Source organism: Halichoerus grypus, chromosome 4, assembly GCF_964656455.1.
Source record: "Halichoerus grypus chromosome 4, mHalGry1.hap1.1, whole genome shotgun sequence".
Classification (NCBI taxonomy): domain Eukaryota; kingdom Metazoa; phylum Chordata; class Mammalia; order Carnivora; family Phocidae; genus Halichoerus; species Halichoerus grypus.
Genome location: NC_135715.1, coordinates 185,203,526 through 185,228,721, shown reverse-complemented (window position 1 = coordinate 185,228,721; position 25,196 = coordinate 185,203,526). Strand labels below are relative to the sequence as shown.

General features: G+C 37.3%; 1 protein-coding gene across 3 annotated transcripts in view; it reads right to left on the bottom strand.

Annotated features, from left to right (window-relative positions):
* The window catches only part of CAB39 (calcium binding protein 39), an 85,456-nt gene that overhangs the window by 37,486 nt on the left and 22,774 nt on the right, over window positions 1-25,196 (bottom strand). For 2 of the 3 annotated variants that reach the window (XM_078071448.1, XM_036110145.2), the window contains one exon: window positions 12,222-12,377. In XM_078071448.1, coding sequence (XP_077927574.1) covers window positions 12,222-12,335 — 114 coding nt within the window. In that variant the 5' untranslated portion in view covers window positions 12,336-12,377. Of the gene's footprint in view, window positions 1-12,221; window positions 12,378-24,741; window positions 24,987-25,196 lie in introns of all 3 variants that reach the window. The other variant, XM_078071447.1, reaches the window with a different exon arrangement.

Below are 25,196 nucleotides of genomic sequence, written 5' to 3'. Positions count from 1 at the left end.
ACCTGGCATAAAAAAACATAATTCAGATGGGGATCATTGTTTATTAAGCCATCTTTTTTAGGAACAATTTTGAAATGATCTACTAAGCAAATTTTCCATGCTTCTGTTCACCATTAGTTTATATAATCAAATTTATTATAATTTACATGTAACTAGTTATTATTGAGAAATGCCTCAAAGAGCTCAGATTTTTTGGTGGGGGGAGGAGGGAGGCTTAAATCATTTATAGTTCGTCTTATACCTTTGTTTTAAAGATTTATTTATTTGAGAGAGAGAGAGAGGAAGCAGACTCCCCACTGAACACGGAACCCAAGGTGGGGCTCAATCTCAGGACCCAGAGATCATGACCTGAACCAAAACCAAGAGTCAGGCACTTAACTAGCTGAGCCACCCAGGCACCCCTTGTCTTGTATTTTTCTTTTTTTGAATTTCTTTATATCTACTCTTGAGCAAAAGAATCATTTTAAACAAGTGTCCTCTACATATGTACCAATCTATATTTAATGCCTTAAATATCAATTCATTCTCAAAAAGGGATCTATTACATGACCTCATTGAAAAAAGGAAGTTTTTAAATCAAAGTAAATTAAGATAAAGGATGTGAGATGGAATCTAAAAGTAAACTGAAAAATACTGTTGGTGCCAAACATTTGATAAAAACAATTCTATTTTCACATTAATTGTGTTAATTAAAAAAAAAAAAAAAAAAACTCCTACAAACACACACACATACCTCCCTACTAAAGAAAATGCCTGAGTAGTCTAAGCCGAAAGATCATGGTCTAAGAATAACCTATTAATAACCTTTTGGTGTCAAAGATTACTCTAAACAAGTTGAGTAACCATGAGTCACTGTTAAATGGCGATGCTAGAAAAGGCTACTCCCTTTGCCCCTCTTAAATATGCCAACATAGAGCAAACTTATTCCTCTCATGAAATGAGTGAATATAGCCATTCAACACTGAACACATGCATTCACAGTGCTGAAGGGACCCAAGTATAAGCTGAACAAGGCAGTCATACCTTCCTTATACAGCATGCAGTGGGCAAAGAGTGTGTAAATAGTCATTACATACACAGATTTACGTGGCTGTTAGCAATGAAAGAACAAATTTCACCCCATCCCACTCCACCCCCACGCCCCAGATACCTAAAAATAAGGATGGGTAAGATAAATCATTTTTCCCCCTAAAAGTATAAGGAAAATAGTTTTCAAATTCTTTTAAAAAGGTGTGGCATGGTTCCTAAGGGACTAATCTATTTGTATTATATACAATTCTTAATATGGCAGCTGTGTACCATATAAAACAAATAAAAATACCAACATATTACAAACAGGGGCATAAGCATTTGAATGTTGTATTTATCCATTTTGTCTACAAGATCACAAGAAATGAATGAGAAAATGCCCATGGATATGAGTAAAGCAGAAACAGGCAGAGATTCACCATGGGTTTGGCAGAGCTAGGAGTGAATTCCACCTCTGACTCCAATACAATGGGTTATATTAAAACAATAGCTTTCTTTATATGGATCATGAGAATAATGACAGGAAACTATTATATCTCAAAATAAGATGGATGCCTATTCTCTATGAAGGCACCTTGCAAAATAATGGTGTTGTTTCAGCATCAGGATGCGTCAACCATGCAAAGCTTGTATTCCTTCTTACAAGACCTAAGTGGGCTCTTAGCCTGTGCCAAACACATATCCAGAGACAGAAACCTGCTCTCTCAGGGAAGCCAATTTCCACCTACTATTTTTCCTAATAGCAAGATGAAATTGGACTCCCTGTTTTACTTCCACTTACAGGTTTTAATTCTATCTCCTGCCACCATCTGGAACCTTCCCTTTCCTCACATAAGATGATCCCCTAAAGACATTTTACTAAGGGCTTAGGGCTCACATTTTATTCTTTCTCTACTTCACATCTCCAGTTTATTCAATTATTCCTCATGGCAGAGTTCTCAATTTCTGTGCCAGGTGGACATTCCTCTCTCAACACATTCTAGTTTCTCTACATCCTCAAGTACAGACTGGTCTACATATAGCAGAAGATGATCACTTTGAATTTAAATACTATATTTCTATCATTGCCACCTAGGCTTTCAGTAGTTTTTCTGGGTGCTTTACTACATGATCTATTCTTAGGGCAAATGTATATGGTTTGTAAGCCATCTCTCTCAGCTGGTCCATGGATAGTCCTTTCTTACTCTCTTTATTGAATTATAATTGACATAAAAGAAACCACACAGATTTTAAAGTGTACAATTTGATAAGTTTGGACTTATATATATACCCATGAACCCGTCAAGACATTAAACATATCCATCACCACCAAGAGCCCTCTGAAGTTCCCTACTTTGCCAGCCCTACTCTAACCCTCCACATCCCTGCCAATCCCAAAGCAGTCACTGATCTGCTTTCTGTCATTATAGCTATCCATAGAGTTTTGTAGAAACAGAACCATACCTTATGTATTCTTTATAAGCTGGTTTCTTTCACTCAACATAATTATTTTGAGATCTGTTCATGTTGTGTACAGGAACAGCTCCTTCTTTTTTATTGCTAAGTAGTATTCCTTTCTATGGATGTACCACAACTGGTTTATTCACACACCTGGACTATTTCCTACTTTACACTATTATAGATAATGTCTATCAACAGTTATGTGCAAGTCTTATGTGTGGACATATATTTCTTGTTCTCTTGGGTAAACACCTAGGAATGGATGCTAGATGCAAAATTAGCTTTTTAAGAAACTGTTAAACTGTTTTTGGTAGTGGTTTCTCGCCTTACATTCCCAATAGCAGTTCCAGATGTTCTGCATAATCATCAACATTTGGTATAGCCTGAGTTTTCAATTTTTGCCATTCTAATGGTGTGTAGTGGTATATCCTCATGGTTTTACTTTGCAATTCCCTAATGATTAACATCTTTTCAAGTGCTTACCTGAAAGCTGTGTATTTTCTTTGGGTAAGTGTATATTTGGATTTCTTGCCCACTTTTTACTGGATTGTCTGTTTTCATATTGTTAAGTTTTCAGAGTTCTTTGTATATTCTGGATGAAATCTTTTATCAGATATATGCTTTGCAAAGATTCTTCCTCATTCTGTGGCTTGTCTTTTCATTCTTTTAAGTGTCTTTTGAAGGGCAGAAAGTTTTAGTGCTGATGAATTCCGATTTATTAATTTTTTCTTTTAATAGAGTATGCTTTTGGTATCATACCTAAGAATTCTTTGCCTAGCCCAAGGTCACAAAGATTTTCTATTTTCTTTTAGATGCTTTATAATTTTAGGTTTTACATTTAGTTGTGTGATCCACTTTGAGTTAATTTTCGTATATGGCATGAGTTATGGGTCCAACATTTTTTTTGTATATGCGGTTATCAAACTGTTTCAGCACCAATTGTTGAAACAACTACCCTTTGGAATTGCATTTGCTCCTTTGTCAAAAATTTTCCATACACATGTAGGTTTAATTCTGTTCTGTTCCACTGGTGTTTATGCCACACTGTTTTGATTACTGTACCTTTAGAATTCTTGAAATCAGATGGTGTGAACCCTCCAACTTTGTTTTTGTTCCAATTTGTTTTAACTATAGGTCCTTTGCATTTCCATACAAATTTTAGAGCCAGCTTGTCAATTTCTATAAAAAAGCCTGCTAGGCTAGACCATGATCTTTCGGCTATAAATCTATAAATCTATAAATCACAATTTGGGGAGAACTGACATTTTAACAACACTGAGTCTTCCAACCCACGAACAGGTATATCTCTCACTTATTTAAGTCTTTCAACTCTTAGCAAGATTTTGTAGTTTTCAGTGTATAGGTCTTTCACTTCGTTTGTAAGATTATCCCTAAATGTTTCATATTTTTTTGATACTACCCCAAATGATTTTTTTTCTAATTTCAATTTTGGGTTTTTCATTGCTATTATACAGAAATACAATTGTTCTTTGTATATTGATGTTATAACCTGTGACCTTGCTGAACTTATGTATTAGTTCTACTAGCTTTTTTGTAAATTCCTTCAGCTTTTCTATGTAGATGATCATGTCATCCACAAATAAAGACAGTTTTACTTCTTCCTTTTCATGCCTTTTATTTTTTTCTTGCCTGCCTGCACAGGCTAGAAACTCCCGGAACAAGGCTGAATAGAAGTGATAAAAGTGAACATCCCTTTTTCTTTTTTTCCCCCCCTTTCTTATTCCTGTCCCTTTTTCTTTTTTTTTTTCCCCCTTTCTCATTCCTGATCTTGGAGATACATGATTCAGCCTTTCATCATTATGTATATAGTGCTAGCTGTACAGTTTTTGTAGCTACTCCTTGTTAGGTTGTTCTATTCCTAATTTGCTGAGAGTTTTTATCAGGATCGTTTTTTTTTTTTTCCTTCTTTCTTTTCATCTACTGACATGTAGTTTGTCAATACAATGAATTACACTGATTGATTTTTGAATGTTAAACCAGCCATGGGTTCTAGAAATAATGTATCACTTGGTCATGATGTATGGTCCTACTGTTAGATTCAATTTGCTAAAACTTAGTTTATAACTTGTGCATCTATGTTCATAAGGGATATTAGTCTACAGTTTTCTTGTAATGTCTTTGGTTTTGGTATCAGGATAATCCTGGCTTCACAGAATGAGTTAAGAACTATTTTTTCTTAAATTTTCTAAAAAAGTTTATGTAGAAATTGTGTTATTTCTTCCTTAAATGCTTGGTAGAAATCTTTAGTGAAACCATCTATGCCTAGATTTTCCTTTGGGAGAGAATTACTAAGTAAATTTTGACTTACTTTAATGGATATAGGGCTATTAAAGTTAATTCATTTTTTTTCTTGAGTGAGCCTGGGCAAGTTATGTCTTTCAAAGAATCTGCCCATTTCATCTAAGTTGTCAAATTTATTGGCATGAAGTTGTTTATAATATCCCCTTATCACCCTTTTTAGTATCTGTAGAATCTGTAGTGATGTCAACTCTTTCAATGCAGATACTGGTGATGTGTGTTTTCTCCTGATCAGTCCTAGCTAGAGTTTATCAATTTTATTCATCTTCTCAAAGAAGTTTGGTTTTGATTTTTTCCCTGATTTTTATTTAACAGATTTCTGCTTTGATCTTTATTTATTTCCTTTCTTCTTACTCTGTTTAATTTGCTCTTCTTTTTCTGGTTTCTTAAGGTAGGCACTAAGACCTTCCTTCTAATATTTGCATCTAGTGCTATAAATTTTCCCCAACTAATGTTTTGGCAACATCAGACTAATTCTGATGTTGTGTTTTTATTTTTATTCTACTCAAATAACTTTCTAATTTCTTTGATCCATGAATTATTCAGAAGTATGTTTAGTTTCCAAATATTCTGGAATTTTTCCAAGACTATTATTGATGTCTAATTTAATTCTACTGTAGTCAGAGAACATATGTTATATAAATTTATTCATTTAAATGTATTAGAACTTCTTTTCAGGCCCAAAATATGGTCTACACTTACTAAAAATGTGCCATATGTCAAAAGGATGTAGGAGTGTTCTGCTGTGGTTCTATACCCATCCATCAGGACAAGTTGGTTGATAGTATCTTTCTGGTCTACTAGAAAATCTTTGCTGATTTTCTAGTTGCTTGTTCTATCAAGTATTGAGATTGAGGTACTGAAATTTCCAATTATAATTGTGGATTTGACTGACTTACCTTGCAATTTTATCAGTTTTTACTTTATTTTGCTTTAAGGCTCTGTTACTAGGTGCATAAATAGTTAGGATTGTTATGTCCCTTGGATTAATTAACCTCTATTTTATCATGAAATGATTTTATCTCTGGTAATATTCTTTGCTCTGAAATCTACTTTTGACTGATATTAATAGAGGCACTCCAGTTTTTTCTTTTGACAAGTATTAATATGGTATATCTTCTTCCATCCTTGTAACCTAATTGTGTCATTATCTTTATTTATTTATTTATAAAATATTTATTTATTTAGAAAGAGCAAAAGCACAAGTGGGGGGAGGGGCAGAGGGAGAGGGAGAGAGAGCATCCCAAGCAGACTCCACACTGAGCACAGAGCCTGATGTGGGGCTTGATCCCATGACCCTGAGAGCATGACCTGAGCCAAAATTAAGAGTCAGAGGCTCAACTGACTGAGCCACCCAGGCACCCCTGTGTCATTATCTTTAAAGTTCATTTCTTATAGGCACATAAAGTTAGGGCTTTTTCATTCAATCTTACGATCTCTGCCTTTTAATTGAAGTATTCAGACCATTTATATTTAATGTGATTACTGATATGGTATTTGAGTCTATCATCTTGCTGTTTATTTTCCATTTGTCCCATCTGTTCTTTAATCCCCCTTTCCTCTTTTTCTGCCTTCTTTTGGTTTAATCAAGTTATTTTTAGTGATTCTCTTTTAGATGCCTTTGGCATCTAGTCTGGTTTTTTTGGTTTTTGTTTTTATTTTCTTAAGATTCTAGTCCAAAGCTGTAGTTTTTTCTGTATTGCATTTTATCAGTTAAGACCATGCCCTTCCTTCAACCTCTGCTCCACCACCCCTAGCTAACTAACCCTCCTCTGATACCAGAGTCACATACAGAATTTACTATCCTTCTACAATATTTGTCATTCACAAACTCTGCTAGTAAGCCCTTAATTCTCTTCATATAAATCAATAACAACAAATCAACAGCTTAGAGTTGAGGACAGTATCTTACAACAGATCACTAGAACCCTGCCTAGAAGCTCTGAGTGATCCACTAATCATGTCCACTGGGTATAATTATTCATCCAATCATTAAAAATGTCCTCTGAGCATCCTGAACTACAGGGGAAGATAATTAATGAACATAAAACTATTTGGAAGACACTAAGACCAACAGGGTAGATCTCTTGAGAAGGGTCATTTATCTCACTACTTCTATGTGTGGTAGCACTAAAAGGGAATGTGATACTTGGCCAACGTCATAAAAATCTAGAAGATACCTGACTATTATACACTCTTATTAGTCACAAATTCAAAATACAGATTGTTACATATTCTCAGTAATATCTGTTTTATCCTATTCAGTAGGAATTAAGAGTTCAGAGTTACAAGGTAACAGCATTTCAAGTTAACTGTGCTTGCTTTGTATTCCACTTTCAAATAAATGCAAATAGTTACTGAGCTATCTTTGGAAGGTTTAGAGTCTAACAGGGGGAAGAAAGAATAAACAAACATCATTAGTATATTAAAAATGTTAAGTGCTACAAAGGGAAATAGAACAAGATCAAGAGGAACAGGAATGCCAGAGAGGACAGATGCATTTTAAATAGGGGGTTGGGTGAAAAGTGACATTTGAGCAAAGACTTGAAGGTGATAAGGGAGTAAGCCAAGCAGAGAGCTGGAGGAAGAACATTCTAGGCAAAAGAAACAGCCACATGCAAAGGCTTAAAGGCAAAAGCAAGACTGGAGTGTATGAAGAAAGGAAGTCAATGTGGGGGGAGAACCTGGAGAAGGGACCATTGAAGCCATAGACCTGAATGTCCAGGGAAAGGGTCATCATGTATTTTTCTGCTAAAGGGTAGACAGTAAATATTTTAAGCTTCGCAGGCCACACAAGATCTCTGTTGCATATTCTTCTTTGCTTCTTAAACCAAACCTTTAAAAAATGTAAAAACCATTCTTAGCTCACCAGCCTTACAAAAATAGGCCTAGGCAAGGAATTGGCCTGTAGAACTTAGTTCAGACCCTTGTAAGGACTCTGACTTTTATTCTAAGGGAAATATTATTTGGCTCATGTTTTGAAAGAACCACTATGCTTGTAGGGAGGCAAGAGAGACCAGTTAAAAGGATACTGTAGTAATCCAGAGCAGAGATAATGGTAGCTCAGACCAGAGTGGTAACTAGCAAAATGGGAGACATGGTTAGATTCTGGCTTTTAAACCAGATAAAGTGGTTTAAAAGTGATTTGCTTCATGAATTGGATTTGGGAAATGAGAAAGGAGTCATGGATGACGCCAGACTTTTGGCCTGAAAAACAAGAAGGACCAAGTTTCATTAACTATGGTTGGAAAGACTGTGAGTGGATGTTTGAAGTGTTTTGTTTCAAAACAAAGTAGAATTTAAATTCCTTCAATCCTGCCACAACTTTGTAGCTATTTTATTTATTCTTCTAGAACTTCAGAATAATTTTTAAGTTACAAAAAGATCCTACTGTAATTTGAATTAAATTGCTTTAAGCTTAAAAATTAATTTGAGAAGAAATGGCATCTTAACTATATGCCAGCTCATAACATGGACCAGGTATTCTTTGGTGTCTCTGAACAAGGTTTTAGAGTTTTCTTCAAACAGGTTCTTCACACTTCCTGATGAAAGTTTTCCCAGACATCTGTACTTTTTTTTGTTGCTACTGTAAATGAAATACTTTCTTAAAATATTACAATTTCTAGATAGTTCTGATTGCATTTAGGGATGCTATGAATTTTCTATTGATTTAGCTGCCCTTGCGAACTCTCATTTTCACACTGGTTTACTTGTGTTTTATACAGATATATGAATATCTCAACAATGTAATTTTCCCTGTTTATTTGCAGTAGCTTTATTATTTTTTACTTCTAAGCCATTTCTTTACGTACTGGCTAGATTTCCAGAACAATGCTAAATAAGTCATAGCAAGCATGGTTTTAACGGGACTACCTTCAAGTTTTCAGTCTTAAGTATGAGGTCAAAGTTGTTTCTCATGGTTTTTAATTGAGTGATCAGATTTTCATCTTTTCACTGTTTTCAGGTCTCAGTTCCCTCTTCACCATCTGCATCAGTTGCTACTTCCTTCTGAATCTTGATAACAAGGTGAGTCAGAAATTTAGGGGTCCTCCTCCCTCTTCTTAATCTACTTCAGAATAAGTAATTTGCATGGATTGCCTTTCAGAGTCATCCCTTTCCTTTGAAATGAAATTTATTTTTCATAAATTCAACTATTTTTCTTTGCTTTGTTTATCCTGATAGTAGGAAGTCTATTCTTGCTAAGGTTTAAAGCAGTAGTTCTCAACCTCAGTGTTACTGACATTTTGGGCCAAATAATTCCTTGTTGTGGGGGGCTTTTCCATATTTAGCAGCATCTCTGGCCTATACTAACTAGATGCCAGTTGGAGCCCTCCCTCCAGTGTTAAAACCAATATTGTCTCTAGACATTGCCGAATGTAAAGGAGAAAATTGCCCCTGGTTGAAAACTACTGATTTAGTAAAGTAGATGATGTGGATTCCAACAGAGACTGAACTTGCTTTCTAAAGATTTATTTTTATTTATTTATTTATTTATTTATTTATTTGAGAGAGAGAGAGCAGCGCTTGATCCCACAACCCTGAGATCATGACCCGAGCTGAAACCAAGAGTTGGATGTTTAACCAACTGAGCCATCCAGACAACCTTAAACTTGCTTTCTATAATTACAGAACTCATCTCCAGTGCCACCTCCTCAATGAGGCTTCCTCATATAACTCATCAAAATTAGGATACTCCCCCTACCCGATGCAACCCACCTATACACATACACCTTCCATTAACTACCACAGATTTCAAACCGTTGACCTCTGGGGACCCTTGAGACCCTTTCAAGGGGACCATGAGGCCAAAACTATTTTCAATCAATACTAGCACATTATTTGCCTTTTTCTGCTATACTGCCATTTGCACTGATGGCACAGACCTCCCTAGCCCAAGTCAAGACATGGACAGCAAAGTGTACTGCCATCATTGTAATCTTCATCATCATGCACTCAGGTAACAAACAAACAAACAAAAAAAGTCAGTTTCACTTAGGAATGTCATGAGGAAGCAGGAACGAAATATTCATTTTATTAAATTTTGATCTCTGAATACACATATGTCTTTTTAACATTTGGTGTGATAAATGGGGAGTGTGCATAAAGCACTTTCTACCCCTAATTAAAGTATAATTGGCTGTCTTAAGGAAAAGTACTTGTATGACTGTTTGAGCTATGAGCTGAACAAGCCACTTTTTTAATGGAAAATCATTTTTACTTGAAAGAAAACTGACAAATCATTCAGGCCTGGAAATCTGGCAGACATTTTCTTGAAAGTGAATAGAGTAAACCTGTCACTTTTAGGGAAAACACCCAAGAGTATTTGTTACCAAATTTCAATTTTGAATACAACAGGCATAAGTCCGACCACTTTCCAATACTTGGACTTTTCTGATGGGATTAGTGGTAATACTGAAAAATGTGAATTTTTTATAATGTATAATGTGTCAGCATTTGGAAGATGTGTTTGTGTCAGCGATCCAATACTTTCTAAATGATGAATGTTAGAAAATCATGCATGGATAAAAGATCTTTTCAAAATGCAGAGCATGAAAAGTTTATTCATATACTTTCAGATTCTATTACAACCAAGGAACTATCAATTGTTGAATTTTGGTTTGGTATAAAAAATATTCAAAATTATCTGAAAGGCTTTTCTTAAAATATACCTCCCTTTTCCACCTATACATCTGTATGGGCCAGATTTTCTTTATATACTTCAACCAAAATAACATAAGACAGCAGACTGAATGCAAACACAAATACAAGAATCTAGCGATCATCTATTACACCAGACTTTTTTTTTTTTTTTTTTTAAGTTTTATCATATCATTAACATTTATCTATATCTTACTATGGGAATGCAAGAAACTAACTAGAATTTCCATGGAAGATCTACTAACTGAGTAGCCTGTCACAAATCCTAATCCCATGAGTATGAACTTCTTTTCTTCATAGGAACACAGGTAGACTTAAAAAGATGTTAAAGAGTCTAATATTCAATAACCCAAGACAGGAAACGACCTTCTAAAATAAACAACGGGGTGGAAAATGTCATTCCAATGAATGTTTGAAACACTCATTCAAACAATAGTAGGTATGCAGCCCATGGGAATCAGGTACTGTGGAGGGCACAAGGAATAACACATGGGTCAAAGAGTTCATGTTCTTAAAAAGGGAGACAAAAATCCGACACAAATAAAATCATGTTCAAGATGGTGGCAGTGCTGGCATTTCCAAAGGAGGTGGCCAAAAGGGAGAGGTATCTTTTAGGGGACAAGGATGAGGTAGGAAAGGGAGTACTCTGGGAAGCCATCTAGGAAAAGAAAGGTATAGGGTGGTTCTGAAAGATGAATGGCGGCTGAGGTGGAAATGGAAGGGGTAGATAAGACAAAGGCATTAAAAACAGTATAGCTGATTATTTGCTTCAGTTGCTCTAACAGAGGTAAGTTGAGATTGTTAGAGCACATAGAATAAGGGGAAGTGGGGTTGGAAATCACCTAGAGAAACAGAGACCAGGTCATGAAGTGCCTTGTGTGCCATGGGAGGAGTCCGCATGGCAGGTTTAAAGCAGGGGAGGTATTTTAGAAAGAGTATTAAGGACTAAGATACTGCTAAGGTCCTTAAGAAAGGTCATGAGGGTCTTCATCAACTGGAAACGAAGTCAGAATCAATTCATAAATCCCTTAGGAAGTAGGGGTTGATACTATTTCGTGAAAGATCACATCTTAAAGAAGGAGGAGACAGACTGGGGTGAAAGCCAAGTTTTAGACTATGGTGACTGGGTAGAGGAAGATACTCGTCATGGATAAAGGGAATAAGGAAAGGAGGAAAGGAAACCGGGAGAGGCGCCTCTCCAAGAAGACTACCAGTGGAAACAGTGATTTCAGGAATCAAATAAACCACTTCAACAATGAAAACGAAACAAAATAAAACAAAACAAAACAACCCCCCCCCCAAATTTAAACAAACTTGAAAACCTGAAATGAAAAACTGAGAAAAAAGTTAGAAATTGATCTGTTAGATGGCAGTACAGAAGAAAGCATGTGGTGTTTAAGCAGCAGCAAATGGCACTTTAGGACTCTATTTTAAAAACCCCAAACTGGGATTTATTGATCTTTTATTTTTTTTTATTTTTTTATTTTTTTAAAGATTTTATTTATTTATTTGACAGAGAGAGACACAGTGAGAGAGGGGAACACAAGCAGGGGGAGTGGGAGAGGGAGAAGCAGGCTTCCCGCTGAGCGGGGAGCCCGATGTGGGGCTCGATCCCAGGACCCTGGGATCATGACCTGAGCCGAAGGCAGACGCTTAACGACTGAGCCACCCAGGTGCCCCTGGGATTTATTGATCTTTTAAAATCACCTCATAATCCGTCTTACTTTTGCTCCTAAACAAAAGACTGAAAATATAAAATAAAGCCAAATACATACCTTTTCTGCTTTTTTGTCAGAAATGTCTTGCTTTTCCAGAACGGCCATGCTCTCCTTCAGGTTCTTCACAATGTCTGCTGGAGATTTGTGAGACTTCCCGAATGGGAACGGCATGGCGGCAGCGACAGACACCTCGCTGAGCTCTGCCTGCTTTACCTGCGGACACAGCACAAGGCACAAGTGAGAAAAAGTGGGGTCAATAGAAGACATACTTTTTGAATCCTAATGTGGGAAGAAAATCAGTGTTTGAGAAAGCCATTTTACAACAAGACTTTCAAAATGAGCAGGAACTGGGAAACCCACAAATATACAAGGGAAATGATAATGCAGAGATATCTCAGAATTACGGAACACTTTGTACTTTTCAAAAATACCTTATCACCTGCTCTCCTAACCACCCATTTGAGGAGGAACATGCTGGTGCTGATGAGCAGGGCAAATAGTACTGCCAGGCCCCACACTAAGTACTTTAATTCATCATCTTATGGGATCTTTTTAAATAGTTCCCTGAGGGACATTATTACTCCCATTTACAAGTGAACTTTAATGAGGTCAAGAAACTGACTCAAGGTAGTAAGTGATAAAACCAGCTCAGGTCTGTCTTGATCCAAAGTGTCCTTAATCATTGCACTACACCTTTAATTAATAGATATCTCTATTTGGCAGTTGAGGAAACTGAGGCAAAAAGCTAGGTAAGGAGCTCAGCCAAACAGCACTGGCAACAGGCTCACTCTCTAGGTCTCTCCAGATGCGTGTTGGCCGGTGTTTACACCGTTTCCTCCCAAGCACCCAGTTGGACACACACCTCCTTCTCTTCAGTCAGTTAGGGTCTCAGAGTTGGAGAGACTCTGGGACCGAGCCTTGGGCAAATCTCCCAGCAGATCCTCAAGTCCCTTAAGTGACAGTTTCAATGTGTACTCTTTTTGCCTGGATAAGACTATCTCCTATGAAGGAACTCATTGGATAAAAGCCTAGGGATAATGAACTTCTGGAAGTTCTTAATTTTTTGTGGGTAGCAGAAAACAATATTTCAACCACATAAACCACAATATTACATCATGTAAAAGGAGGACATCAACTATTCCAAGAAGTCACCATGAAAAAACAAAGTTACTAACAAGACAAACAATGGAAGTAACTTGGGAACGTGTCAGATCTTATAATTACTTTTACTAAATAAACTGAAAGAAGTTATGTTCATAGACATTAAACAACCTCATATAAGATACCAAAAGATAACATTTTTGAGAAGAGCCTTACAGATCACTTAGGTCCGTGGTTTTCAAACTGTGAGTTCCAAACTCCTGTATTTAACTGCCCCTGAGGCCCACCGCCCACCTCCGCCACAGTTTTTTTCCCCATGTCAACATAAAATATCTCCAATGCACAGACAGCATCATTAACACTTCTTTTGAACTTTGCCTAAGACTTCACTTGAATAAAGTATTTGAATGCTTTTTCTCTAAAGTTTGAGATACAGTGACCTGCATATCTGTTTATAAACACACACTCAGGGGAAAGAGCATGCAAATTAACACTAACATTAAGCCTTCAATGAAATCATGAGCAAGTGTGTTATTTCTTGACATGTTTTGATATGATCTGTTCTGACCAATCTTTACACCCAAATATCACCTGGATAGCTCACCATCTTCCTATCAGCTTGTAAATCTGCTTAATCACAGGACCAAAGAGAAATGTCCTCAAGCACAGGTTCTCAAAAATCCAAAAGTGCATAAAATTACATCTAAATATCTTGTCTATGACAAGAAGTTTAGATCAATTATAGCTGAGTTATCCCAAGTGGCTGTTACATTATCTGATTACCTGGCTAGGTACACAAGTTATGTTCATAGACACAGACCTCCACAAATCCTGGATCATTCTTTCCCATTACTTTTTTTTTTTTTTTTTTGAGGGGGTAATGCAGGTTGCTTTTCCATAAACACAGTGAATTCACAATCACAGTAAATCCTCTGAAAATACAATCTTTCCTATTTGTACTCTGCAAATGATAGCAACGATGCTACAAGTCAATGCTGGGTGGAGGGTGGGTATGTTTAATGGTATTTTGCAGGAAGTGCTATGGTGCTATGCAACAGAGATACTGTCAGTTCTGGCTCAATGGTGGAAGAAGTGACTTTCCAGGGCAAAGGGGGTTTGAAAAGGTTCTACCATAAACCAAATACTCGTCAGAGTAGAAAGAGTACAGCTGCCGAAGAGAACCCATATAAAGTATTTCTGTGAGGGAAAGAGGAAGCATGACACAATCATTCCTTGTTATTAGTATACTATGAGGCCAAAATTTTGCAGAACATAAAAACTAGTAAGACTGTACTTTGAGGAAATATAGTTAGTAACGAGTACTCAAAACAAGAAGTGGACACACCTCAGCAAGATCCTTGAAGGATGTGAAACGGTTTTGGAACTGACAATCCCAAGAGTATGGAGATACCCGGGCTGAAGCAGCAATGGTAAACAAGGATTAAGATGGTTAAAAGACACCTTTCACCATAACGACCTGCTTGCCTTTCCCGCAGGGGAAGAACGCTTTCCTTCTTTACCATCAGCAGTATTTCATGACAAGTATTTGAGAGAGTTTTAGGGATTAGTTACAAGAGCCCACTGATGAAGGCCCTTCAATAATTCTGCACTGCCCTTATAATAAAATCCAAGTTCCGACCATGGCCCTCCCAGGCTTTACCCATTTCCAAGTCATGGCCCAGTGCCCCGACCTTTATCACAGAGGTCCAGCCACACTGATGTCCTTTCTGTTCCCAGAATATGCCAACTACTACTAAGCCAGAGTACCATGTTTGCAAATATGGTAAAAATCTTAATTTTTAAATCTAGATGGTGGGCATATGGGTTTTCATTGTTACTCAATTTTTCTGTATGTTCAGACTATTTCTTAATACTGTTTTAAAACTGCCTGAACTATGTTTTGGACATAACTGGAGTTCATGAAAGAAATGGACAAAAATATATAATTGAAAAATCCATTTAGCTTTCAAATACAACCAATTTCCTCCATCCCTTCAAAAAAATTTTTTTTGGTTCATAATATACCTCAGCAGGACTCTCTGGGCTGAGCCAAAATTATTAATGCAATTGGGAGAAAACCAGCCACTGTTAGGATTCTAGAGGGCTGTAGAAACCCATACCTACAATTCTCAAACTGGAGGTAAGCTTGCTCCTGATGGTGAACCGTGCTGTATGCTTGAATCCCAAAGATAAAGAAGCCTTAGACAGGAAATTTAACCTGAAAATTTGAGGGACTGGGCGAGGAATAATTAAATATACTAGTTTCATATTAAAACCAACATTTATGGAACTTCATGCTAAAGCTGCATGAAAGGAATCTGCGTGAATACTGAGCACTGCACACCCCTTGGCTTCCGTGCATTGCTCTCCCTTAGCTGTTTCCCTTTCTCTCCAAATGCCCTTCCTTTCTGCATTTAATTCAATGACTCATCTTTACTTCAACATTGATGTCCTTCCGGGTTCCACCCTTGGCTGTGTTCTTACTCTATATTCCAATTGATCTCATCCACCCATGGTTGGTTTCCTTCTTTCTTTTTTTTAAAGATTTTATTGATTTATTTATTTGAGAGAGCGAGAGCACAAGCGGGAGGGAGAGGGAGAGAGAGAAGCCGAAGCAGACTCTGCACTGAGTGCTGAGCCCAATGTGGGGGCTTAATCCCACAACTGTGAGATCATGACCTGAGCTGAAACCAAGAGTCAGATGCTTGACCTACTGAGCCACCCAGGCACCCCTACCCATGGTTTTAATAATCTGAAATCCATCTCCTGCCCCAACCAATCAGCCTACACTTCCAACTACTGCTCTCTATAAATGTCCTCCAGGCAACTCAAACCTCATCCCAAGTCCTACTTATTTTTTTAAGTTCCCCTTCACAGTGAATGAATCCATTGTTCATCCAGTCACAAACCCTGGTCATCATACCAGACAATTTCTACTCGTTAGCTCTTCCATACATAATCAGTTCACAATTTCAGTCAATTCTATCTTCTCAATCTCTCTATGCTACAGACACCAAATGTAGACCTTCACTGTCCTCCACATAGGGCAGTGGTTGTAAATGGGGCCAATATCACCCTTAGGGGATATTTTGGGAAATTTGGTTCACATAAGGATTGGGACTACTGAAATCACCAAGAAACCCAAAAAACCAAAAACACTTTTTGTGCTGTTGTTCACATATGCAAAGCCTTCAGCAAGCTTCTATATCCTTGGGGGTGAGAGGGGGGAAGTTGGGCTGGGGGTCAGAATAATGAAAGTCCTTCCTATCTACTTCTGCACCTATGTCCATCACTAAGAGTTGAACTTCTAGTTTTTAAGAAATGGTGACATTATTATGCAAAATTCAAACACTGAAGGACGACAACAAGGTAGAGAGTGAAAGTCACCAGCAAAGCCTATAGAGACAACAGGTATTAACAGTTTGGTATGCATTCTCCTTTTCATTACTTGCTCTGTAACTGTGGTCTTTTGTACTGGGAGTCTACTCTCTTCTTCAAAACAGATGGAGACCAGATGATACTAGAAATGGTCACTTAATATCTTACAAAGAACAAAAACTGCAAACTACTGCTTTGTTATGTGAATACTCCTAAGAGCACAAAGCTCCACCCCAAAAAGTGCTGGAGAACATACAGAACAGCCACGGGGAAAATAAAAGTCTAATAACATCATCAGAGTGAGCAGTGCTAGGCACGGCCCTTCTTAGGCAATCTGACTGCTTCTGGCTTGTGCGACCGCCTCCTCCGAACTGTAACTAATTCTATTCACCTATGTACTGACAAATACTGAAAAACAGTCAAATGGTCTATAAACGACTCATTAGGACATTCAACCATCCACAAACTGACTACGCACTTACTATATGCCACAAACATGAAGGGCGCCTGCTCTAAGGAAGACAACACTTTGGTGTGCATGGATGTAGGTGTATGTGTGTAGAGACAATAAGGAAAAGTGCTGAATGACAACACATTCCTAGACAGTTGAGTTCATAGGACTCTACACTAACTTATCTGTTAGATCTGACTCATAAACTTGGTGGTCAAAGCAAAAACTGCAAACAAACAAAAAACCCCACATACAATAATAAGATTGTTACACACAAAGACTATTAAAGTACTTAAATAAGCAGTCATGGAAAGTGTGAAATGTAGTACACACCTGAACCCATTTTTAGATAGCTGGCTCTGAGGCCTAATGTCCTGCTTCTAGGGCTGATTTCCTTAATTCAAATAAATACTGAATATCTACAACATGCCAGATATTGTGCTAGGTGCTAGACTATCCATACAGTTGTGCAGGCCAATTATATAAAGCACAGTGGTTAATTACACAGCTTTAAAGACAAGCTGGGTTCAAATCCTGATTTCACCATGCCTTAGCTTACTTGGACTTTTCTTCTTCTTTTTTTTTTAAGATTTGATTTTATTTATTTGAGACAGAGAGAGAGAGAGAGAAAGAGTACAAGAGGGGGTAGGGTGAGAGGGAGAAGCAGACTCCCTGCCAAGCAGGGAGCCCGATGTGGGACTCGATCCCAGGACTGCGGGATCATGACCAGAACTGAAGGCAGTCGCTCAACCAACTGAGCCAACCAGGAGCCCCTACTTAAGACTTTTCTAAGCCCCTTTTCCTCATCTCTAAAATGAGAAAAACAATAGCTACCTCACAACTTAGCATAAGAATTAAATTACACGTGTTTAAATATGCTTAGTGCAGCATCTGCATATGGTCAAATATGAATAAATAGTAATAAGGGATAGTTACACAGGCTTTTTTTTTTTTCTTCTAAAATCTGATTTGTGACTATTTCCACAATGAAAATTGGGTAAAAAAAAGACTACCCTCAGACTGGATAGCAATATAAAATGAGTAATCTTGTTTTTCTTTTTTCTTTTAAAGATTTTATTTATTTATTTGACAGAGAGATACACAGTGAGAGAGGGAACACAAGCAGGGGGAGTGGGAGAGGGAGAAGCAGGCTCCCCGCTGAGCAGGGAGCCCGATGCGGGGCTCGATCCCAGGACCCCGGGACCATGACCTGAGCCGAAGGCAGACGCTTAATGACTGAGCCACCCAGGCGCCCCGATCTTGTTTTTCTTTTTAAACCTCCATCTCAGAAGTTTTGATTCAGCTTTTGGATGGACAGGATACACGCCCTTCTTAGCTGTAAATAAGATGCAATGACTTAGCTCCATTAAAATAAACCATCAATAGCTTGAAGAAGCAATTGAACCTTTGGTTAATTACCAAAGCCACCAAATACATGCTCATCATTAACTATGTCAAAACCAAAAGTAAGTGCCCAAGAGATACAAGACTTTGGAGTGTCTTTTGCAATTAATATACCTTGACTAGATTCCCAGGGGCCCAGGATGTTCAACACTGGATACCATGCAGGAGTCAAACTGACACTTGTATAGCCTAGATGGTAAAACAGAGGGCTGCAGTAGTGGTAACAGTAACAGTATTTAAAATAAGATCTCTCATAGGACACTTCAGAGATTACAAAGCACTGTTCACTTCTCTGTTCAATACCTTTCCTAATGACTTCCCATTTCATTCAGGATAAAATCCAAACTCCTGACCAAGGCACGGAAGGCTCCTTGTGATCCACTCCTCTCTGTTCTCATCTCTTACACTCTAGACTTGAGCGCTTGAATTTCTGGGCCAGGCCTGAGTACATTCCCCATACTGTTTATGGAGAGCTCTTAGCTCAAATCATCATGGCTCTCTCCCTCATTTTACTCACACTTCTACTCAAATGACACCCTATCAATAGGGCCTTCCCAGACCACTGTTTCCAAAACAGCACCTCTCCCCTGCTCTCATCTCCTTATCTTCTTCATTGCTCTCCTAGTACTTATCACCATAAACTGACATATGTTTATCTGCTCCTTTCTGTTAAAAACGTCCTATGAAAACAAGGACCTCACTGGTTTTGCACATTCATTGTTGTTGACCCAGAAACTGGAAGAGTGCTTGGTACATACTTGCAGAATATCTGAATGAATGAATGAACTATTTCTTTTGATCCTCAAGGAAAGAGTAGAACTCTTTTGATCCTTCATTCCTAAGAGAAGTTTTACTTTTTCCTGTTCTATAGATGAGTAAACTAAGGCTCAAAAATACTGGATAATTTGTTCAAATATCATGAACCTAGTTAGTAAAGTGGAAGAGCTGGGACTTCAAACAACTATGCACTATCAGGTTATCCAGTATCTTTCATATTATAATGAATATGTTCATTACATATCAGTAGGCTTAAAAATGTTTCTCTCTGCTTCTTTAAGATTTATGTGCCATCTGGTGATGGGTATTGGGGAGGGCACGTTCTGCATGGAGCACTGGGGGTTACGCACAAACAACGAATCATGGAACACTACATCAAAAACTAATGATGTAATGTATGGTGATTAACATAACAACAAAAAATTAAAAGATTTATGTGCCATGATGGCAACTGAATTATTATTTTCAAAAGTGGAAAATGGGGAAAACAAAAATCTTCCACAAATATAACTGAACACTGTAAAGTCATCTAAAATAAATGCTTCTGAAGATTTCCACTGACACGAAAAAATGCCCATAATTCCTCTTAACTGAAAACTTTATAGATACAAAAGTGCAAATACATATACATACTCTGTGTGTGTATAAAGTAATCCCATGTGTGATCTATATGTGCAGATACATATGCTAAGAGAAAGAAATATCAAGGATTAGTAACAGGTAGTGAGAATATGAGCTGTATACTAAATTTTAAAGGTTAAGTATTTACAATGTGCATGTAATACTGTTTTTTGATAAAAGTACTATTTTTAAAAATTAATACATGATCATTCCTCTTAAGAGGAACCAGGTCTCCATGAAGGAGCAGGAAATATACAAACAAGATGAGCCTGGGACATGTTAATTACTTCAGGAAGCAAAGATGAATGGGTTCATGACAAAAAAAAGACACAGGAATCAATCTGAAAGGCTCCCACAGGCCTAAGATGATACAGTTTGGACATAAAAAAGAAAAAAGACCACAATGAATTGACACACAAATTAAATATTTGCATATATATAATATATAAATTATTACATATTTAATAAGAATACTTAATATAGTTAATATAAGTAAAACATTAAAATCCATGAAAATTATAGTACTAAAAAATTTCATCGGTCACTTTGGAGTTTTTGAGAGCAACACCTCAATACCCCCAAAACCGGTAAATAAAGGAAGGGAACAGCACATTTATCTTGTCTTTTCTGTACAGCCTGTATTTGAGGGGAACCAAATAGGTGACAAGGAAAAGTTCACATAGCTAGTAAACACAGGGAGAAAAACAGAAAATTACCATTTTGTAATCCCTGATGAATCTAGGATCTAGACAACAATCATCAATGGTGATCATTAAAATCCTAGGAGAAAGGGTGATGGAGAACTTCACAGTGGATACACTGGAGCTGACAACTTGGAAGACACTGATCTATTGCTAAAAATAGGACAACCAGACATCAATCTGTCTCATGATATAATGCAATAGGAAATACAAAGCTCCATCTATAAATATTTGATCTCCTTTCTCCCACTGTTAAAACAAAAACTCTGAATCTAATTACGTTTCTAGAGCCACCAGTCTATAGGAAAACGGGGATAAAGAACAATTTAAACAACATCACTAGGAAGCAGTAAGTCAAGCCCTGAACAAGGGACAAGTCAAATAACTGGGTTTCTCCAACAGATTAAAGAGCACAAGGCAGGGTGGGGTGGGGAGCACAGAATATTAAGTAAGAGACTAGTAAGACACAATCAAATGTATGGATCTTCTCTGGACCCTGATTCAAATAAACCAACTGTCAAAAAGATATGTTGGCAATCAGAAAAATTATACATTGGACAGATAATCAAGGAATCTGTTAATTCTGTCAGGTATTATAATGGACTATAGTAGGTAAGAAAAAAATACCCTTAGTTAGACATACATACCGAAGTACAAGTAATTTGGGATTTGCTTTAAAATATTCCAGTGCCCCTCAGAGTAAGGTGGGGCGGGGGAACAGATGAAACAAGGCTAGCAAATTACTAACTGCTGAAGTTGGAAATTAATTATACTGGAGTCTATTTGTATATGCTTGAACATTTTCATAATTAAAAAAAATCAGTAATAAGGAAAAGTTCCTATTCTGAAGAGTTGGTATATTTCTTTTAATTGGTATGTCTACTGCACTTTGCTTTGTCCCCTTATTTGCCAAAATGTCCAAAGTTAAATTTATGGGTAACTACAAAGACTACCTTAATACCTGTTTCTGACATAAAAACAACCCATTCTCCTCTACAGAGCCTCAGAGCTCTCCTACTTCACTGTTCCGAACTACACAGTGTGTGTTCATTTTGTCCACTGCAGTTCCATAAACTAACTCTTCTGTTTACGGCAGACAGGAAGAGGAAGAACGTCTACAGAGGAATAAGTACACGGGCAAGTCCTTCAACAGTGCCCCTCCTAGAAATAATTCTTGGAAAACCACAGCAATACCACCATGGGTAGCCCCTCCTTGGGAGCACCCTTCTCTACTTGTCCAAAACCCGGCCCATCCCCACCCCATGTCTATAGGTCAGCCCCTCCAGGAAGACCCCACAGTGCACGTCCCCTCCCTCCTCACACTCCTAAGCTTTTAAAACCTTGATGATGCTGTGCTATTGTTATTTACATATGTATCACTCCCAACGACTCAGGAAGCCCTGTGGGGGCAAAACTGAGTATTAGCCATAATGTTATACGCTTTGTACAAGACTCCAAATACATTTATTGACGGGCACTGAAAAACACTTCTCAAAACAAAAACAAAGAAGGCCACAGAAATGACTGATATATAAACAAACAGGAGTTAACTAGAAAGTTTTAATTTGAAACCCAGCCAGTAAGGGGCTAGGGGCCACCACGTAAATGGTTTTGTAGGTGAAGTGAGCAGGAAATCTTAGGAAAGCACCTACAATTTACCTGTTGCTATGCACAAAGCTGGACCCCTACTTGCTGAGCAACTCTAATTTGTCCATCTGTATGCTGTTTGTGCCAAGAATATGAACATGGCAAAACTCTGATTAAAGTGCGATGGATTCAGGTAGTTAACCAACATGGAATACTGCTGGGTTCCTAAGACTGAGGCACAATTTGTAGAACTATCCTCTTTTGGATCTTCACAACTTTTTTTGCATGGACTGCTTTTATTAATGTTAAATCAGAATGAACTTAACAGTATTGATCACTTGTGCATTATACTGTGATGTATATTCTCTAATCCAATGTCTACAGGCTTTTTTTTTTTTTTTTTTGAGTTTAGTAAACATGCAGTGTTATGGTAGTCTCAGGTGTCCAACCCAGCGATTCAACAGTTCCGTGTATTTATCAAGATAAGTGTCCTCTTAATCCCCTTCACCTATTTCCCCCATCCTCCCCCCACCCACCCACCTCCCCTCTGGTAACCATCTGCTGGTTCTCTAGTTAAGAGTCTGTTTTTGGTTTGTCTCTCTTTGCTTTTTTCTTTGTTCATTTGTTTTGTTTCTTAAATTCCACATATGAATGAAATCATATGGTATTTGTCTTTCTCTGACTGGCTTATTTCACTTAGCATTATACTCTCTAGCTCCATCCATGTTGTTGCGAATGGCAGGATTTCATTCTTTTTTATGGCTGAATAATATTCCATTGTACATAGATACTACATTTTCTTTATCCATTCATCTATCGATGGACACTTGGGCTGCTTCCATAATTTGGTTATTGTAAATAATGTTGCAATCAACACAGGAGTGCATATATTCCTTCAAACTAGTGTTTCTGTATTCTTACTACAAACACTTTCTATCCATGAAACTATCCCTTCCCACCTTCTCGAACTCCTATGGTAAATACTTCCTATACATCTTTAGATTCACAGAAATGGCTGGCCCTGAGGTCCCATAATGAGTGTGGATATCAGGATTCAAGGCAAGTCTCTTGACTCCAAATTCTCTTTGCATTTATCTGTCTTTTCATTTTACATACAGATCAAGTATGTAACAAAACATACAACATAACAGTATTAAATTATCAGAGTAACCAGAAATAAATGTTCACCAAGTGACTTTTTAAAAAATATTGATTTTTAAAATTCTGATCAAATAGGCAAAAGGCAATTTCTAAGATTACTGAGTTAAATAAATATGAAAAGAATACCCCTGAACGTCCCCTACCCCCCAAAAACACACAAAACAAAAACTGGCATGTACTTCTGTTTCATACACTTTAGAAAGGATTCTTACTGCTCATTACTGAAAACCAAAGTTCCTTTTCTATTAAACATCAGAAATGCACTGCACAGAGAGCTAGGCTATGAAAACTGTGTACTCCTTTCCAGTTTCAAGTAAGACTCCCAAACACACACAGAGGTCTGAATGACCATGAGCTTCTCCATCCTTTTGTTTTAAGTGAATTACAGAATGAGTACTTAATGAAACAGGCTTAGTAAAAATGATGTTTAGAAATAATTTCACTTTTGTGTTCTTCTAAAACTGGCTTTCTATTAATCCTTGAGAGTTTATTTTACTGGCACTAAACCTGGGAATGTCAAATTATGAATGCTTATGAAATATTCTCTAATAATAAAGTTCATTCTATATCTGAGCAACAAAGCCAGAGATACATGCTCACCGGAGAGGGCTTTGCTGTAGTAGCTGATTTATAAACAAAAGTAATTTTACAAGAACTTGTTTTAAAGTACCAGCTCGTGTAAAAAAAAAAAAAAAAAAAAAAAGTGTGTTGATTTTACAAACAGGAACCTCATGTTAACTTTCAGTTATTCAGATAACCATATTACTAGTGTCAAGTTTTACTGTGGTAATTTCAGTGTGCCGTGCAGTCATTACGGACTTTGAAGACTAAAGTTATGATAATTAGGTACAAGAGAATATTTCAAGCTACTTTAAATCCTTCTGGAGCAAGGTGGGGCATATATAAACACCCACTCAAACAGTTCTACAATTCATTTTAAAGACAGAGTTGGAAGTATTTTAACTAAACTGAACACACAGCTAAGTAACTCTTAGGAGTTAAGAATGTAACATGGATCAGAGCTCCATGACTTCAATACACACACACACACACAGGTACTTCACCTCTGCAGAAAAAAGTGTGCTCTTTATATATATATTTCCTCTCTACCCCAGTTGAGGACTGGCCCCAGGAGCAGTTTTCAAATGTCTTTTGTTGTTTAAAAGAAAGGTGGTCTGCTCAGGACTAAAGCAAGAAGCCATGAACGGGAGTACTCCTAAAAATGTTTTTCTTCTAGTTGTGACTAAATGAGTATCAGATTCCAAATCAGCTTAGTAATATTACAGATAAAGCTGAGTTTAAAAAATTAAGGTCCATGTCTTTATGTTTCAACCTTCTGTATGCATAATTTGGCAAAACTTAGTATTTTATATCAATAATTCCATGCAAAATATACCTTTAACAATGTCTTTTAAATAAAGCTTCACAGCTGAAATTGTTGGATCAACACAGCTCTTTTCTGAGTCAGCAGGGGGTCACTGCAGCATTTCTCCAAAGGATGGGCTGTTTTATAACTTCTTCAGCAGAAATACTCAGGTCACAGCTTTTGGTCTTATCTCTAATGGGTGACCAGATGTCCCTTCCCTTCTGTGCAGGATCTGCCCAGCTTTACTTTGTATTAAGGTACTAGGCCAGTTGTCCCTGGAAGTCATTAAAACAAGTGAAGATAAAGAAACCCCTTGTCTTCTCTCTACTAGCCAGATGTATCTGAGTCAGGACTGTCACTGAACATTAAGTGTCAGTTCTTAATCTTTATAAACCCTAAAGAAATGATCCCTGGCCTGCCCACCTTAGAGAGCAATTTCTCATAAAGAATGACCAACCAGCGGGCTGCTCTGGCCACAAAAAGAC